This window comes from Lutra lutra, chromosome 18 (assembly GCF_902655055.1).
Source record: "Lutra lutra chromosome 18, mLutLut1.2, whole genome shotgun sequence".
NCBI classification, from domain to species: domain Eukaryota; kingdom Metazoa; phylum Chordata; class Mammalia; order Carnivora; family Mustelidae; genus Lutra; species Lutra lutra.
In genome coordinates this window covers 24,700,637-24,719,151 of record NC_062295.1, presented here as the reverse complement: position 1 = coordinate 24,719,151, position 18,515 = coordinate 24,700,637, and the positions used below count along the sequence as shown (strand labels likewise).

Genomic DNA, 18,515 nt, shown 5'->3' with positions numbered 1-18,515 from the left:
ACTGTTTCTGTTACACTATAAGAAACTTGGATTTAGGATTATCTATTCTGCCTGTTGGTGTATATCTGATGCCAAGCACAATTTCTGGCACATTGTAGCTGCTCAAAAACAAACAAACAAACAAACAAACAAACAAACAAACAAAACTTGTTGAATGAACCATCTTCTTTCTTAACATAATAAGGGGTTCTGGAGAATTAAAACCCCTTGGGCTAGAATGCCAAGAAGCAGATATATCACTTCAGTTCTTGATGTCTTTCTAGTTCTGTCTGTGGGGAGCCTTATAAATAAGAGAGACTTGGACTCTGAAAAACAATCTGAGGGGTTTGAAGCAGCAGGGGGTGGGAGATTGGGGGAACCAGGTGGTGGGTATTAGAGAGGGCACGGATTGCATGGAGCACTGGGTGTGGTGCAAAAACAAGGAATACTGTTATGCTGAAAACAAAACAAAACAAAAGAAAACAAAACAAAAAAACAAAAAAAAACTGAGGGTTGCTGTGGGAATAGGGGTCAGGAGAGGGGGGGTGGGGTTGTGGACATTGGGGAGGGTATGTGCTATGGCGAGTGCTGTTTTGTGTGTAAACCTGGTGATTCACAGACCTGTACCCCTGGGGATAAAAATACATTATATGTTTATAAAAAAATAAAAAACAAAAATAAAAATAAGAATAAATGAAAAAAAAAAAAAGAGTAAACTGAATAATTCTATTCCCCGCAACCCAAGGATCCCAAAGCAGTAACTTATCAAGTAAATGTTCAATTCTGGCTAATAGTCTTATTGTCCCTGCTCTTGTAGGAGTCTCATTTCCTGTCTGCAACGGCCCTGTCTTTTTTTTTTTTTTTAATATTTTATTTATTTATTTGGCAAAGAGACAGCAAGAGAGGGAGCTCAAGCAGGGGAAGCGGGAGAGGGAGAAGCAGGCTTCCCGGCTGGGCAGGAAGCCTGATGCGGGGCTCGATCCCAGGACCCTGGGATCATGACCTGAGCTGAAGGCAGATGCTTAACAACTGAGCCATCCAGGTGCCCTGGCCCTGTCTTATTTAATCTTCAAATCTAACCAATATCAGCACAAATTCAAACTCCATCTTCTTTAGGAAGTCTACCCTTATCCTTCTAGTTGCAATCAGATTTCTCCTTTCTCTGAGTACCTCTTGTATTTGTTGTATTTTCCATTCTTAGTAGCACCCAACATTATACTTTTTTGAATGTTGTGTGATTTAGGTGTGTAAATACCTCCTCTGATGAGTTTATTGGCTACCAACAGATAATGTTTATCTCATATAATTTGGAACAATAGAAGTCCTCCTATCTAAAGCAACTGATATTGGTATCTGGTGTATTAAGCTAAAAAGCTGGTTAAACTTGAGATCCATAGAAGGCACCTTAAACATTTAAATTTGAAATATATAATTGTACATTTATGTGCTCATCTTTTGATGTGAAACTGAGCCTTTTCTGAGAGTGATTTTAATGATTAAGTGTCCATACCCATAATGCATCAGTCAGTTTCTGTTTCAGTAAAATGCAACAAGTGACACTTGGGAAATTATATAGGTGTAGAATCCTCTAAGATTTTTATGATTTTCCCTCAGTGTGTCACAGTTCGTTTACACATAATGTGACAGTAATTTAAAAAAAAAGTGACGGACATTTATAAGGTCTTTCCAAAGCATTCAACTACTTTTCACAGAAACAACTCCTTGTCATAATTATACCTCATCAGCTTACATAATACTTAAATTATAGAACAGTAACAAGAGGTTTAAACAGGTTTTGCAAGAGGTACAACAGATTCTTGATAAACATTAGCTCCTGGCAGATGTCCTCAGGCATATTTAATAATGCCATTAGCTCCAAGCAGTCATTGTGACCTGGGCATCGATTGTTTACAGAGAGAATGCGTGTGTTGTTAAGTCTGGTGAGTTGTTTAAGTGATGGGTGATTAAAAGATAGTCTATAGTTTCTTTTGCTTCTTTTATAATACCTAGCAGAGAAGTGAGCTCATGATCTGCTAAAAATGCTGAGAGGATAGAAGAGCTATAAAGGGTATATAAGGTGAATGAGAACCATCCTATAGAAATTATCATCTGTCCCAAGAGTCTGAAGTGCTCTGGATTCACTTCTGAAAATTGAAAAATAAAAGTGCCCGTATTCTCAGAACTATAACAGCAGTTCAGAGAGTAAAACTGAACTTACCTGAGACCTGACTATCTGTGATCCATTACTCATTTCTTTCTCCTCCATGTTCCCCCCTTGGGAAAGTATAGCATTGTGAGAGGGCATAACTGGGAAAAAGAAAAAAGGAGCATCTGGTAAATATATATTAATGCTGAAACTAACTCTTGCAATTTTTGTTTCTTGTCAGAATGGCAGACAGTTTAGAGAGAAGCCTTCTAAGACATAAGCTCAAAGTCTGGATAACTTATTGAGGAATCAATGTAGGACTTTCTCTTATTGTGGCATATGAGAAGCTCAAGAAAGCTCAGTGGTGCTTCGCCCTGACTACACACCTGGGAGATTTTTAAAAAATGCTAGTGCTCATCCCCTATTCCCAGAGATTTGCTTTTTGTTTTTGTTTTTAAATTTAAATTTTAGTTAGTTAACATATAGAGAAATATTTGTTTCAGGAGTGGAAATAAGTGATTCATCACTTGAATACAACACCCAGCGTTCATTGTAACAAGTGCCCTCCTTAATACCCATTACCCCTCTAGCCCAGAGATTTGGGTAATTCGGGTATTATCCAAATTGGTCTAGGATGGGCCTGGGAAACAGCATTTTAAATTCTAAAGTCTCTAAATGATTCTAAGTAGGAGATGAGACCAATGAGATGAGTTGATACAGAAAACATATGTTGAGGGCCTAATCTTGAATTTATCCCCAAACTCAAACTCCAGAGATTTCTCCTTTACTCTCTAAGATGTTCTAATAATATACAAAGGAGAATTCACTCTTCTCATTTTTCAGAATGTTCACCTCTTTTTTGAGTACCTAGATTCAGTCCTCCACCAGGATTACTACACCTCTCTGCAGTTCTTAGGTTGTAATGTCATCAAAGCTTTGCTCTCTTCTAGGACAGTCAGTAGATACACTAGTACTAATAGCTTCAGGGTCCTTGTCATTCCCTGAAAGCTGATTTTCCAGAACCTTATGGAGATATTAAAGGTGCCTCATCTCTGATGAGAGCCTCAGAAGCCAATGGTTACCCACAAGATTGATTGCTGCTTCTCAGGGGCAGCCACTCTCAGAATCTTGCTTTGTTCATGCAAGAGAGATGTGGGCGCTCCTGAAGATGGCTATTACTTTTTCTTCCCCTAAAGGCATCAATCCTTCATGTACAGACTTTACTATGATATTCAAATCTCTCTCACCAGGGATCTTGTAAGATACAATATCAGATTGAGAACCTGTAATGAGATGCACCAGTCAACAAAAGAAATCCAGCAGCCTCAGTCACCTAGGGACCTAGAGAATCTGTAAAGAAACATATAAACTACCTGTTCATAAAGACAGGGCACACTACAGTGTGGAGTTCTTTAAAAACAATCAAAAAGCATTTTTAGAATTTCTCAAATTCACACATTACAAAAAGCAGAGATGTACAGATGAGCTAAAACAACCTTTGGCCTCAGTTCTTATCCACCCTCTTCTCAGAAAACATGTAGTCCTTGCATGGTGAAAGATTTTCAGAAAGAATTTTACTAACATTAACAACAGAGTAAAATGTATTGAACTGCTAATAAACATGGAACAATACATTCTTTTCTGTGCACAAAACTGGGCCTGAAAAAGTTCTCTCAAAAGTTAGTAATGGAACTGAAGAATGAAGTCATTCTTGAGAAGCAATTTTTTTAAAATGAGAAAATCACAGTTCCAGTGGAATAGTCCTATTAGATGAGGAAGCCATTCACCGCTCAAGATATGGCATGAATCCACAATTTTACAAACAGTTGAGTAAGGGGAAGACCTTTCAGGAGTAATTTAAAAGCACTTCAAGAAGCAGGTCCTATTTCACTAAGGAAAAACGCTAAAAAGGTCCTAATCTCCGAAGAGCCAGACTGAATCTATGTGAATACTCTGACATTTGAAACGTCAGATTACTTCAAAACCACCTATTTACAACAACCAAAAAACAAAACAAAACTGCATTTACCAAGTTAGGGAGAACAGGGTTTCTCCTTCATATGTGTGAGCCCAAGGAGATGAGGAGCATATCAAATATATTGTATATTCTATGGAAATTTTGTTATTCGAGAATTTTTTATGGCATCTGATGAGACTAGGGCTCCAGAGAACACACCTTTGGAAACACTGATTTAGTTCTCAGTTTTTTGATTTAATGAAGGATTCTGAAACTGAAGATCTGGTTCACAGCCCTAGATTCCTTCTAGTATACTCTGAAGTTCTTTTTTTTTTTTAAAAGATTTTATTTATTTATTTATTTGTCAGAGAGAGAGAGAGAGGGAGAGCACAAGCAGGCAGAGCGGCAGGCAGAGGCAGAGAGAGAAGCAGGCTCCCCACCGAGCAAGGAGCCCGATGTGGGACTCGAGTCCAGGACCCTGGGATCACGACCTGAGCCGAAGGCAGCGGCTTAACCCACTGAGCCACCCAGGCATCCCTGAAGTTCTTTTTAGTACTCATTCTCTATGTTTCCTTCTCAGTACTTGTTCTCTACCATTTTAAAATCTGATTCCCCTTTTCTCATAATTTCCCTTTTAATTCCTGTATTGGAAAGATACACACACAAAACTCCTAAAAACCAACCACTTCCCACCCCCAAACTGTGTGCAATTTTTCATACAATACACACATAGACTTTTCCAGAGAAGCCTGTGGGATTACCACAGGCTTTTTTCAAATAACTAACCATGATGGCTTGGAAAGTAACAATTCCCTTGATTGCCTAAGGAATACCAGAATTGTAATCAATTCAGATGAAGAATGACTTTGGGCTTAACACGCTTTTTCCTCCAAGCTCTTCCAAAAATCTAAGTGAACTTTATCAACCATATGGAAAACAAATGTAGTAGTTCTCAATCTGGGCCATGCATTAGACTCAACCCAGATTTTAAGTTATACGTATGTAAATGTATACATGTCCAGGCTCTACCCAAGAGATACTAAACCAGAATCTGTTGAGGTTAAGTCTGGCCTCTACACATTTTTTTAAGTGCCTCACAAATGATTCTGATGCAAGCAGGGATTCAGAACAACTATCAGAGCCTCTCATTTCCTTAATTTCTTCAATGCCAATGATTTTCATCTTCATTCTACTTCAGGCACCTACTTCTAGGACCACAGCACTTTTGAAGTCTTTCTTACCTTATAAAACACTACACTATGAATCAGGAGACCTTAGGTTCTGGATTGGATGGATGGGTAAGGAAGTGAAGGCAGGAGTGGCTCAATGTAAGGGAAAAATAGGAAAAAGCAGTATTTACCAAAGTGTGGTCTGAAGATCACTTGAATCATACCATTTGCTGAAAAGCAGATTCACTGGTCTTATCCCAGACATTATGAAATAGCATCTCTCGGGAGGAGGTTATTCTTGGTCCATGGATTGCATTAAAAAGTATTTCTTCCCTGGAATCAGACCATTCTCTCCAGCCTCCTACAGACCTGAATCTAGTACATAACTTCTCATTCTTCTATCTTCATCTTTATCTGTTGTTTTTATTGACTCCTTCCTGCCATAATTTAAAACCTTTTACTATATCTCCCAACATTAAACTTTCACTGGTTATGTGCCCATTTCTAACTACCATTCATTCTTTTTTCAAAGCTACAACTCTTCAAAGGATTGTCAATACTTGTCTCTACTTCTCCATTACTGACTTATTTTTCAATTATCTGTGACCTTTCTTCTGTTCTGGCATCAGCACAGCACTAAAATTGCTCTGGTTAGGAATACCAAAACCCCTTATGTTCAAGCATTGGAGTTCATTGCTTTTTGGGCTCTGATGAGTATCTGACACTGCTGACAACTGTGCTTTGCTTTATGTCCAGTCTTTCTCAGTGAGCTATGCGCTAGTCCCTTTTCCTCTGCTTACCGTTTACATATTATTGTTCCTTAGGATTTTCCAGTATCTATTTTTGTTCCCTCCACAGGTGAGGTAAAGTCCTCTTTATTTGTAAAGTATACAAACCTGATCACATCAGTACCTCACTTTGAAATTCCTTAGTACCTCCCTACAGTTCTTAGGTTGGAGTATAAAGCCATAAAAAATCTATGACCTTCTCCCTGACTTCTCAAGCCACTCTCCTGCTTGTTTTTGAGGATTCATTTACACTGTTCTGCTTTTAAGTCCTTAAGTGTGCCATGTATGGTATATCTCCCTTGCCCCTCCTCTCCAGACAATACCTACCCTTCCTTCAGATCTCAGCTTAAATCAAGGAAGATTTTTATATCACAGACCAAGTGAGGTTCCTCATTTACACCTTTCTGTTTTTGCTAGCACTTTCTTATCATTGTAATTATTTGTATAGTCATTTTTATTTATACCTCACCCTTGTGTGATGTTAGCTTCCATGAAGGCAGGAACATATTCTGTCTTATTTATTATTCTACTTTGAATGCTCTCTGTATGTGGCTCAAAGTAGGTACTCAATAATATTTGCTAAGTGAGTAAATGAAAGGATTCTGGTGTTTTCTATTTTTTAATTTTTAATTTTGAACCAATTTTAGGCTTACAGTAAAGTTGCAAAAGCAGGACACAATTCCCACATACCATTCACCCTACTTGTCTTAATGTTAATGTTTTATATGACCAGGGTACAATGATCAAAACCAGGAATTTAAATTGGCACAATACTATTAAATCAAGCTAATCAAAATTTACTGGTTTCTCCACTAATATTTTTTCTCTGATCCAGGATCTCATATGGCATTTAGTTGCTTTTTTTCCCCTTTGTCTTCTCCAATCTGTAAGTTCCTCAGCCTTTCTGTCTTTCATGAGCTTACTATGAAGAATACTGAGGAGTTATTTTGTAGGGTTCCTTGATTTGGGTTTGTCTGTTTTCTCATGATTGGAAAGAAGTTAAGTATTTTTGGAAGGAATATCACAGAAGTGATTTTATCTCTTTCTTAGTGCATGATATTAATGGGTTTATGATGCTGATATGCCTCATTAATGATAATGTTAACCTTTATCACTAGGTTAAGGTGGCGTTTACCCCACTAATCCATTGTGAAGCTACTATCTTTCCCTTCGTAGCTAATAAATATCTTTGGGGAAATACTTGAAGATTATACAAATATCTGGATTTTTCTCAAACCCACTAATTTTATTTTTATAGCTTGCCTTAAGTTTTATTTATTTAAAATTTTCTTAAGTTAACATATATGCAATATTGGTTTCTGGAGTAGGATTCAGTGATCATTACTTACATACAACACCCAGTGCTCCTCACATTAACTGCCCTTTTTAATACTCATCCCCCACCTAGCCCATCCCCCACCCACATACCTCCATCAAACTTCAGTTTGTTTTTTGTCTTTAAGAGTCACTTATGGCTTGCTTTCCCTCTCTCCTTTTTTCCTTTCTCCCCTTACATATGTTCATCTATTTTCTTTCTTGAATTCCACATATGAGTGTGATCATATATCAAACCCACTAATTTTAGCATCCATCAGTGTATCTTGTCCTAAACAATTAGTAATATGGTGTTTGCCTAATGGTGATTTCCCTATTTCTCTCTTTCCCACTAATTTATTAATTGGAATTTTTTCTGTAAGGAAAAGCTGCTCCTTATGTCTTATCATTTATTTACTAATTTATATCTCTATGAACTCATGAATATTTATTTTGATTTATGAACTCCAGTATTATCATTACTTATTGTATAAATTGTTTCGGATTTGGCCAGTAGAAGTCTCCTACATTATTTTGACCAGCCTCTATCCTATTCTGAGCACTTCCTGGCACCATCAGATGTTTTAGGCTCTTGTATTATCCCTCCTGGCCCTGGAAATCAACTACCCGTCCAAAGAAACAGTTCCTTTTATTGGAGAAATGCTTAGAAACAAAGATCTGGGTGCTAGGTGTGTTCACTGGTACTGGGGTATCATTGCTTCTAGGTCCTCTAGCAGAGATAGGAGAGATATATATGTATGCATATTAATCATACATATACATACTTCTATTGTGATCTTCTATGTCTCAAATGCCATGAGTTCATACTAACACCTCTGATTCCAATCTAATACCTCAAGGGCTCATTTTAGTCTTCCTCCTTTCCTCATCGGTAACTTCTTCAACCATAAAAAAATTGTGGACTCTTAGTTCATTTATTTATTTGTTCAATTTTAGTATATACATAGTTTCAGAATTAACTCATATCCCTGTGAGAAACACATTTATTAACTTGATTACAGCATTTATGTAGAGTTCTCTTTGTCTTTAGTTATATAGTATCCAACCAAGATAGTGTTTCCTGAAGTTATTTGGATTAGTCTTTTTCTTTGCCATTTCTTTCTGTGTGGTTATGTCATTCACTTGTAATGCAATTAGGTCCATTTGTTAGTATTTGCATTTATTCTCTTCTATTTACACTCCAGTGGCTTCCTTCAGCTTTACCTACTGCCATGGTTTCACTGATCATCTCTTCTGAGCTACATAGCCACACGCAGACCCAACCACATTTCTCGACATCCCTAGGCAGATGTCTCTCAGATTTCTCAAACCTAACATGTCCAAAACTCATTCTCTCTCAAGCCTCTTGTCATATATTTTGCAACGGAGTAAAGTACGTAAGAATACCAACTCTATTGCCAGACTGACTGGGTTTGATTTCCCAGCTCCACAACTTAACTTGCTGTGTGAGTTCGGTTGTGTAAGTTACTCAACCTTTCTATATGGTTCACTTTCCTCATGTGCAAACTAATAATAATAGTACTTACCTCATATGTTTGTTGTGAGGATTAAGTGAGTGAATATTCTGAAACCATTTAGAATGTGGCCCGTGGTAGCCATATTTATATGTTACATATTATTCTTACTCTATTAAATTCCCTATCTTAATGAATAGCATCAGCAAGCCTGAAACCTGAATGTCATTCCCGACCTCTCTTTCTTTCCCTTAAATATGTAGTGAATTCCCCATCTTCACTTCCACTACCTTGATTCAAGCCACTATCACCTTTCACTTTGACTACTGCCACACTCATCGAACTAGTCCTTAACTTTAGTCCAATATTTTTCTCACACCAGAGCCAGAGTGATCTCTCTCCACACCCCTTCTCCACTTTGGAAATACCTTCATTTTATTTTTTGACAAATATTAAAACAAAATTTTTTGTAAATATAGAAAAGCAGAAAGAAAATCCTACCATCACCCAGAGATAACCAGTTACTTTTGTGGGGGATATATATACTTGCAGACTTTTTCTATGCAAAGATACACACATTTTATAATATGGTGTGTGTGTGTATATATATATATACACACACACATATATATAACTTTCTTTTTCGAAATGTGGGTTTTAATTATTTTAATTGACGATATTGTACATATCACTTCAGGACAGAAAACAAAACTAAATATCATTAAAAAAATTAGGGTTATATAGTCTCTTCAACAAATGATGATGGGAAATCAGTGCAAGAGAATGCAACTGGACTACCTTCTTATGCCATATACAAATATGAATTATAAATGGACTAAAGACCTAAATGAGACCCAAAACCATAACAAATCCTATTAGAGAGCATAGGCAGTAATGTCTCTAACACTGACTGTATCAACATTTTTCTAAATATGACTTAGCAATTGCACTACTAGGTATTTACCCAAAGGATACAAAAATACAGATTTGAAGGGGTACATGTACCCCAATGTTTATAGCAGCATTATCAACAACAGCCAAACTATGGAGAGAGCCCAAAAGTCCAACAACTGATGAATGGATAAAGATATGGTGTGTACACACACACACACACACACACACACACACACACACAGGAATATGAGTCAGCCATCAAAAAGAATGAAACCTTGCCATTTTGCAATGATGAAGATGGAGCTATGGTGTATTATGCTAAGTGAAATAAGTCAGTCAGAGAAGGACAAATACCATATGATTTCTCATACATGGACTTTAAGAAAGAAAACAGATGAACATATGGGAAGGGGAAAAGAAAAAAAGAGAGGGAAGCAAGCCATAAGTGACTTTTAAAGACAGAAAACAAACTGAGGGTTAATGGATGGGTTGCATGGGTGATGGGTATTAAAGAGGGCACTTGTGAGGAGCACTGGGTATTATATGTAAGGATGAATCACTAAATTCTACTCCCAAAACCAATACTGCATTATATGTTAATGAAATGTAAATTAAAAAAAAGTCACTTTCCACATAGAAAAAAACAAAAACAAATTATTAAAAAAAGTGGCACATATGTATGTGCCACATTTTAAAATATATTTTATATATTTATAAAATTTTAATATATTTATATATTTTCTATATACACACTCATGCACGCAGAATGGAATATTACTCAGCCATTTCAAAAAGAATGAAATCTTGCCATTTCCAACAGCATGGATGGAGCTAGAGAATATCATGCTAAGCGAGATAAATCTGTCAGAGAAATACACATGCCATATGATTTTTATTCTTACGTGTAATTTAAGAAACAAAACAAATGAACAAAGGAAAAAAAAAGAGAAAGACAAACCAAGAAAGAGACTCTTAAATACAGAGAACAAACTGATTGTTGCCAAAGGGGAGGTGAATAATGGGGATAAGGTTGGTGGGGGCATAGGTGAAATAGGAGATGGGGATTAAAGAGTACACTTATCATGGTGAGCACTGAGTAATACATAGGATTGCTAGATCACTTACTGTGCACCTGAAGTTAATGCAACACTATATGTTAAGTATACTGGAATTAAAAACTAACAATAAATAAATAAATATATATTTATATGTATGAAAATATATAAACAAAATAAAAAATAAAAATAATAAAATTAAAAAATAGTGTTACAGTATAATCAACTGCATGCAATACCCAAAATTTATTTAACAACTTCATAAACTTTTTGGGAGCCTTCTTTTCCCTTCTTCCCTTCCACCCTTCTTCCATTGTTATAGACAACAGCAAACATTGTACAGTTTTGGCATAATTTTGTCTGAATATTTCTTTAGGATAAATTCCTAGAAGTGGAACTGCTGGATCAAAACAAAGGTAAAACACTATTGAGGAAGGCTGTATCATTTTACTAATTCATCAACAATATGAGAGTGACCATTAGCCAAGAATAATAAGCATTATTTTTTAAAAATAGAATAAAAATAGTAAAATATAATAAATAGTATATAATCTAATTCTTAGATAACATGGGAGGCAGAACTTCATATTTTTAGCTTTCATATTTTATCTTTTATAAATTACCCTTTGTGTCATTTGTCCACCTTTCTATTATTTTGCCTTTTTCTTATTGATTTGTAAGAATTCTTTTTACAAACTATATTGTGCAGGAAAAGATTAAATGAGTTGGGTCTGGGTCATCCAAACTCTGCACATTTTAAGGAGAGGTTTGAGCCTGGTCTGGTTCCTGAAAAATAACTTATAATGCCTTGCAACACCCTGCCTGTTCAAGTATCTCTGGTTACCTGAGGCTTTGGGACAGGTCAGAAAGTTTATGCTAAAATAGGATTTATAGTGGCATTCTTGGAACACGTAGGATCACCTTGACCTCTGGAGGGACTGGAGATTGAAGATCAATAAAACAGGTGGTCAGCTATGCCTATATGACCAACTTCCAATAAATACTCTGGATGCCAAAGTTTGCATGAGATTCTCTGGCTGGCAATACTGTATGTATGTCATTACACATCACTTCTGGGAGAATTAAACTCTATCTGCATGACTCTTACTGAGAGAAGACAACTGAAAGCTTTGTACCTGGTCTTTCCCTGACTCTGCTATACCTGCTTTTTTTGTTGCAGATTTTAATCTCTTTTCACTGTAATACTCATGCTACTGTAAGTATAACAATTTTGCTGAGTTCTATGAGTTCTTTTAGCAAATCACTGAACCTGAGGGTGGTCTTGGGGATCCCTGCACACAGACATAAACAGCAACTCCCTGGTGATAACATAAATAACAAATGTAGTCTCCATGTTATCGTTTGTCTTTCATTCTTTGATGCTTAAAAAAAAAAAGTTAATTTAAAAATCTTCTCCATCATAAAATGTTTTCTTCTCCCCTGTGTAGGTCCTAAGTATGTGTGAGGGTTTTGTTTTGTTTTTTTCCTTACACAGTTATACATGTTCATACGTTTTTTACACATGCTACATGAAGACATAAGTACACAACACTTGGGAGTATATGAGTAAGACTGAGTGACCTTCAACACCTCTTTTATTCTACTTTCCTCCCTGGAAGTAATCCACCATCAGTCATTTGATGTACACCCTTTTTTGGCCATTTATGAACATATATAACCACATCCCTACGTAACATAACAACATATTATGTGCCACTGTTCTGCAGCATCATTTATTCCCTAAATGTCTTAGAGATCTTTCCTTGTTTGTTAACTTCAAAATAAATTACCTTATTCTATTTTATAGCAGTACAGTATTCTGCCATATGGATCTATCATAATATATTTAACCATATTGCTAGTGAACATTTACGCTGTACCCATTTCTCACAATTGCAAATAATATTGTAATAAACATCTTTTTACACACCTCCTTGTGTACCTGTGCAAGTATTTCTGCAAGACTGAGTCCAGAATGAAATTTCTGAGCCTGAGTGAGCTCATTTAACATCTTGGTACGAATTGTCAAATTCCTTTTTTTTTAATTTTTATTTTTAAAATATTTTATTTATTTATTTGAGAGAGAGAGAGAGAGAGAGAGAGAGGGACAGTGAGAGAGAGCATGAGCGAGGAGAAGGTCAGAGGGAGAAGCAGACTCCCCGTGGAGCTGGGAGCCTGATGCGGGACTCGATCCCGGGACTCCAGGATCATGACCTGAGCTGAAGGCAGTCGCTTAACCAACTGAGCCACCCAGGCACCCCGAATTGTCAAATTCCCATTCAAAGGTGCCCTTCCCTGGGCACTTTCCTCAACACCTTGTATTATCAATATTTTTATATATTGCTAGGCTACTGGGTGAAAAATATCTTTGTCTTTATTTGCATTCTATGGTTACTTACAAGGTTAAGCATTAAAAAAAATTTTGTGCGTGTGTTTTGGTTACCGGTATTTTTTTTAATTGAATAATTTATTTGAGAGAAAGAGAGAGTGCCAGAGAGAGAGCACAAGCAGGGGAAGGGGCAGAGGGAAAAGCAGGCTTCCTGCTCAGCCCCATCCATGCAGGATTCAATTCCAGAACCCTGGGATCAGGACCTGAGCCAAAGGGAGACGCTTAACCCACTGAGCCATCCAGACACCCTGGTTACCTGTATTTCTTCTATACATGGCCTATGGGTATCCTTTGCCCATTTTTCTTTTTTTTTTCTCTCTCTCTCTCTCTCTCTTTTTTTTTTTTTGGCTATTAACAGAGGCTCTTTACATATTATGGACATTAATCCTTTGTCTCTTACACATATTGCAAATATTTTCATGTGTCTTGTTTTTAGCCCTTTGTTCTTTTTGAATACAGAAATTTAACATTTTGACATAATCTAATGAGTTTTTCCCAGACGGTTTGTGTCATGGCACGGCTACAGCATGAAGTGCAAGGGTGGAAGGCGAAACAGGGTGCAGCGTTAAGATCATGAAGGCTTTGAGGGCACTTCTAAGGAAGCGTGCTACTGTCCTGATGGCAACCGAGCACCATGCAAAGGCAACACAGCGACTCTCGACAAACATTCCCCGTCTAGCAACTATCGACTGAGCATCTACGTACCACGATCAAACCCGTCTCTCAAAGAATTATGATTTTTTTCAAGTTTCACAATTTCAAATACATCACGAGAAACAGACCATTGTGTCAAAGGGCATAAGGGGGACTTGCGCTGCCGCCTACGAAAACGTATTTTAAACATAAAGCAGAACGGTGTCAGTGCGGAAACTGCCAGGGCGGTGGAAGCTACCGTCGGGAAGCGGGTCCGAGTTTGCGGAATATCCGCGCCTGCGGAACACAACAAAAGTCACTTCAACTCAGTGGGAAACTGACTCAATTCCTAACGGCAGGACGACCGGGAAAGAGGCATATTCCTACCCAACAACTTACAACAAAATAAATACCCCCCAAATATTGGTAGACATGTAAAAAAGATATTTAAAAATCCTTTAAAAGCCGTAGAAACAAATAAAGGCGAATGTGTTCATGATCTGGAGACGGGGAGAAACTTCCCGGAACGGTAACGCCCTCGCCCACACGGAAACCGGCTGCAGAATGCACCGGAGGAGAATCCGTTCACGACCCCGGGCTGAGGGGATGCGGGTCTCGGCGACGGCTGCGGGCGCGGCCGGGGACTCCGGGTCGAACGCGGGGGACGAGCGCGACGCGCGCACCCCCGGGCCGCGGCCCGCCCTGGCCCCCTCGCCCGCCTCCCGGCCCGCGGCACGCCGCACTCACCGGCCTCCACAGACAAAGGGCGCTCTGGGCGGCTCCGCCCCCTGACGCCGCGGCCGCCGCCGGGCCGACCTGGGCGGGACTCGGTGCGGAGGGCCCGACTGTCCGAGCCAAGGACGCCCAGCGGCGGGGCCTCTGGGGCTGGACCGGCCGCCCGCGCCAGCTCGGCCCCGACCGAAGCCTCCCCGCGATGGCGACCGCGCCGCGCGGGCTTGGGCTGCGCCACACGCATGCGCCGGCGGCGCCCAGGGCGGCCGGCTTCCCGCATGCTGGACTCGGAGCTCCCACACGCTCGCCCGTGGGCTGCCACGGCAGCGGCGCTCCCGGGGGCCCGGACCTCCGCCCCGCGCTCCTAGGGCTCCGCCGCCGGACCGCGGGGTGGGGGCGAGTCGGCCAAGGCCCGCCCACCTCCCTTACCGGTCAGAGGATCCGAGGACCGGGTTCGCGCCGGTTCCTAGTCCCCTGCCCGCTCCTCGTAGGGAGAGACTCGAGCGCAATGATGATGGCCGAATGCGGTTTTCTGTTGTAACGCCGGTCCCCCGAGGAGAAGAGCAGCGTTCTGTCAGCGTGGCTCACGGTCGGCTTAGCCGGGGTTCAAAACGCTCTCCGGCGCGACCCCGACCGCAGGGGTGGATCCGGCGATGCCGGTCTCCTTCACCCTCGAAACCGTGTGAGAGGTAGGGACTGTGCGGCCCGCCGCGTCGGGACACTCGCCAGCTGCGATGTGAACTGCACAGACTCGTTGCCTGGAAGGCATCCGGAGCCCGTGCTTTTCCTCTGCACGTTTGCTTCCAGCACGTCAACGCGGCAGATGAACCGCTTCCACATGGAGGTTTGGTGGCAGCGCCTCAACTGCACACTTGAATGGGTCATGAAATACAGTAATGTCCTTTGCACCTGCACAAAGCCTTTTTAAAATAAACGAAATTCAAGTTTAATCCCAGTTTCTATTAGTTTCAAGTTTAATCCTAGTATAGTTAGTTTATATTAGTTTCAGGTGTAAAATGTAATGATTGGACAATTCCGTATATTACTCAGTGCTTATCCGGGATAGGTGTGTTCTTATCCTCTTCACCAGTTCCACCCTCCGACCCACCCCCCTCCCAGCTGGTAACCAGTAGTTTGTTATCTATAGTTCGGTCTTTTTCTTGGTTTATCTCTTCCCGCCCCACCCCCCTTGCTTGTCTGTTTTGTTTCTTAAATTCCACATATAAGTGAAATTATATGGTATTTGTCTTTCTCTGACTGACTTACTTCACTTGGCGTAATACCCTCTACTTGCAATCAAGTGGTTGCAAATGGCAAGATTTCATTCTTTTTGATGGTTGAGTATTCTGTACTATTCATATATGTACACATATATATGTGTGTGTATATATTCATATATATGAACATATACTGTATTGTACATACAGAATAAAATTGTACTGTGCATTATATATATAATGTTTATTCTATTTTATATATATGTAAAACAGACATACACACACATATATATACTACTTCTTTATCCATTCATCAGTCATGGACACTTGGGTTGTTTCCATATTTGGCTATTAGATAAAGCTGTTATAAATAAAGGGGTGCATATCTCCATTTGAATTAGAGTTTTTGTATCATTTGGGTAAATACCCAATAGTGTCATTCCTTGACTGCAAAGTAGTTCTGTTTTTAACTTTTTGAGGAACCTCCATACTCTTTTCCACGGTGGCTTTACTGTTAGGGTAATCAAAGGAGCGAGACTGATGCAAAGCAAAGGTCAAGCAAAGCTTTATTTCACGCCAAGCATGGAGAATCAAACCAACTGGTCGGGGCCATCTCTTACAAAGAGGCAACCCTTCCCCACCTCACAGACTAACTTTTATAGAGGTAGTTGAGCCTGGCTATACACAGGTGGCCAATGAGATTGCAATACACAGAGAAAACTGCACAGTCATGCTAGGTCTGCAAGACACAGAGAAAACTGCACAGTCAGGCTAGGTTACACACTGGTGGCCGATTGAATTTCAATTTACCCTAGTAGGTATATGCGCCCCACTGATTGGATGTCACCACCTGTCCTGCCTGACCTGCCCTCCTATCTGGGCTTTGCAAGTAAGTTCCTCTGGGAGGGGCAGAGTCAATCCAAGTTCCCTGCATAAACACAAAATGGCTCCCGCCAGCTAAGTAGGTCCTTACGTTTACCACTTTGCATTCCCCCTAACAGTGTAAGAGGGGTCCTTTTTCTCCACATCCTCCCCAACACTTGTTTCTTGTGTTTTTTATTTTAGCCATTCTATCAAGTCTGAGGTGATATCTCTTTGTAGTTTTGATTTGTATTTTCCTGATGATGAGTGACATTGAGCATCTTTTCATGTGCCTGTTGGCCATCTGGATGTCTTCTTTGGAGAAATGTCTATTCATGTCTTCTGCCCATTTTTAAATTGGATTATTTGTTCTTTGGGTTTTGAGTTGTATAAATTCTTTGTATATTTTGGACACTAAAGTTTTATCAGATATATTATTTGCAAATATCTTCTCATTCAGAATGTTGCTTTCTAGTTTTGTTGATTGTTTCTTTTACTGTGCAGCTTTTTATTTTGATGTAGTCTTAATAGTTTATTTTTTGCTTTTGTTTCCCTTGCTTTAGGAGACATACCTAGAAAAATGTTGCGACAGCCAATGTTAGGGAAATTACTACCTGTGCTCTCTTCTAGGTTTTTTTATGGCTTCAGGCCACACATTTAGGTCTTTTATCCATGTTGAACTTATTTTTGTCATGATGTAAGAAAGTGATCCGGTTCTATTCTTTTGGATGTTGTCCAGTTTTCCCAACATCATTTGTTGAAGAGACTGTATTTTTCCCATTGGATATTCTTTCCTACTTTGTCAAAGATAAGCTGACCAGACAATTGCGGGTTTATTTCTAGATTTTCTTTTTGGTTCCATTGAATTTTGTGTCTACTTTCATATCAGTATAAACTGTTTTGATTTTGACAGGTTTGTAATATAACTTGAGATGTGGAATTGTGACCCCTCCAGTTTTGGTTTTCTTTCTCAAAATTGCTTTCTCTATTCAGGATCTTTTGTGGTTCCATTAAACTTTTAGGTTGTTTGTTCTAGTTCTGTGAAAAATGCTGTTGGTATTTTGATAAGGATTGCATTAAAGGTGTAGATTGCTTTGGGTGATATTGATATTTTAACAATATTTGTTTTTCCAATTCATGAGCATGGAATCTCAATTTCTTTCATCAATGTTCTATAGTTTTCAGAGAGCAGATCTTTAATCTTCTTGGTTAAATTTGTTCCTAGATATTTTATTATTTTCAGTGCAGTTGTAAATCGGATTGTTTTCTTTATTTCTCTTTCTGCTGCTTCATTATCAATGTATAGAAGTGCAACAGATTTCTTTATATTGACTTTGTATCCTGGGACATTATTGAATTCATTTGTCAGTTCTAGTAGTTTTTTGGTGGAGTCTTTCAGGTTTTTTCCAAAAGGGAATGTTTTACTTCTTTACCAATTTGGATGCCTTTTATTTCTTTTTGTTGTCTGATTGCTGTGGTTAGGATTTTCAGTACTGCCACTTCCTGACCATGCACAGGAGAAGAATGAGGCACAAGAGAAAGGGTGCAGGGGTCGACAGTAGAGAAGACTGTTGCCCCGAACAACCCCTCAGTCTCATATTTATTGGAAGGTAGGTAGCAACCCACCAAGAAGCCAAAGTAGGTTACACATTAACCATGAGTCTTGTAGGTAAGTAAGAAGAAAGGCAAGATATGTCTGGTCACATAGTACATGACCGATTGTTGAGCAAACCCAAACAAAAGGGATTGTCTGACTCACTGCAGGTTCTCTCCAGGGAAGGGGAGGTAACAGAAAAATGAAGCAGGTGGCATTCCACCTTGAGTGGTCCAGGTGATCCCAGCTGCTGGGCTTCAAGGACATATATCATCTTCTCCCCCAGAGGTCTGTTGCTAGTACATGTTTTTC

The 18,515-nt window shown here is 39.3% G+C and overlaps 1 protein-coding gene across 1 annotated transcript in view; it reads right to left on the bottom strand.

Annotated features, from left to right (window-relative positions):
* ZNF713 (zinc finger protein 713) overlaps window positions 1–14,857 on the bottom strand; it is a 41,566-nt gene extending 26,709 nt beyond the window's left edge. Inside the window, exons 1-2 of the mRNA XM_047714308.1 lie at window positions 14,547–14,857; window positions 2,198–2,286 (exon numbers count right to left, since the gene is read on the bottom strand). Of these exons, the coding sequence (XP_047570264.1) occupies window positions 2,198–2,286; window positions 14,547–14,811 (354 nt within the window). The 5' untranslated portion in view covers window positions 14,812–14,857. The remainder of the gene's footprint in view (window positions 1–2,197; window positions 2,287–14,546) is intronic.
* Window positions 14,858–18,515: the final 3,658 nt, after the last annotated feature.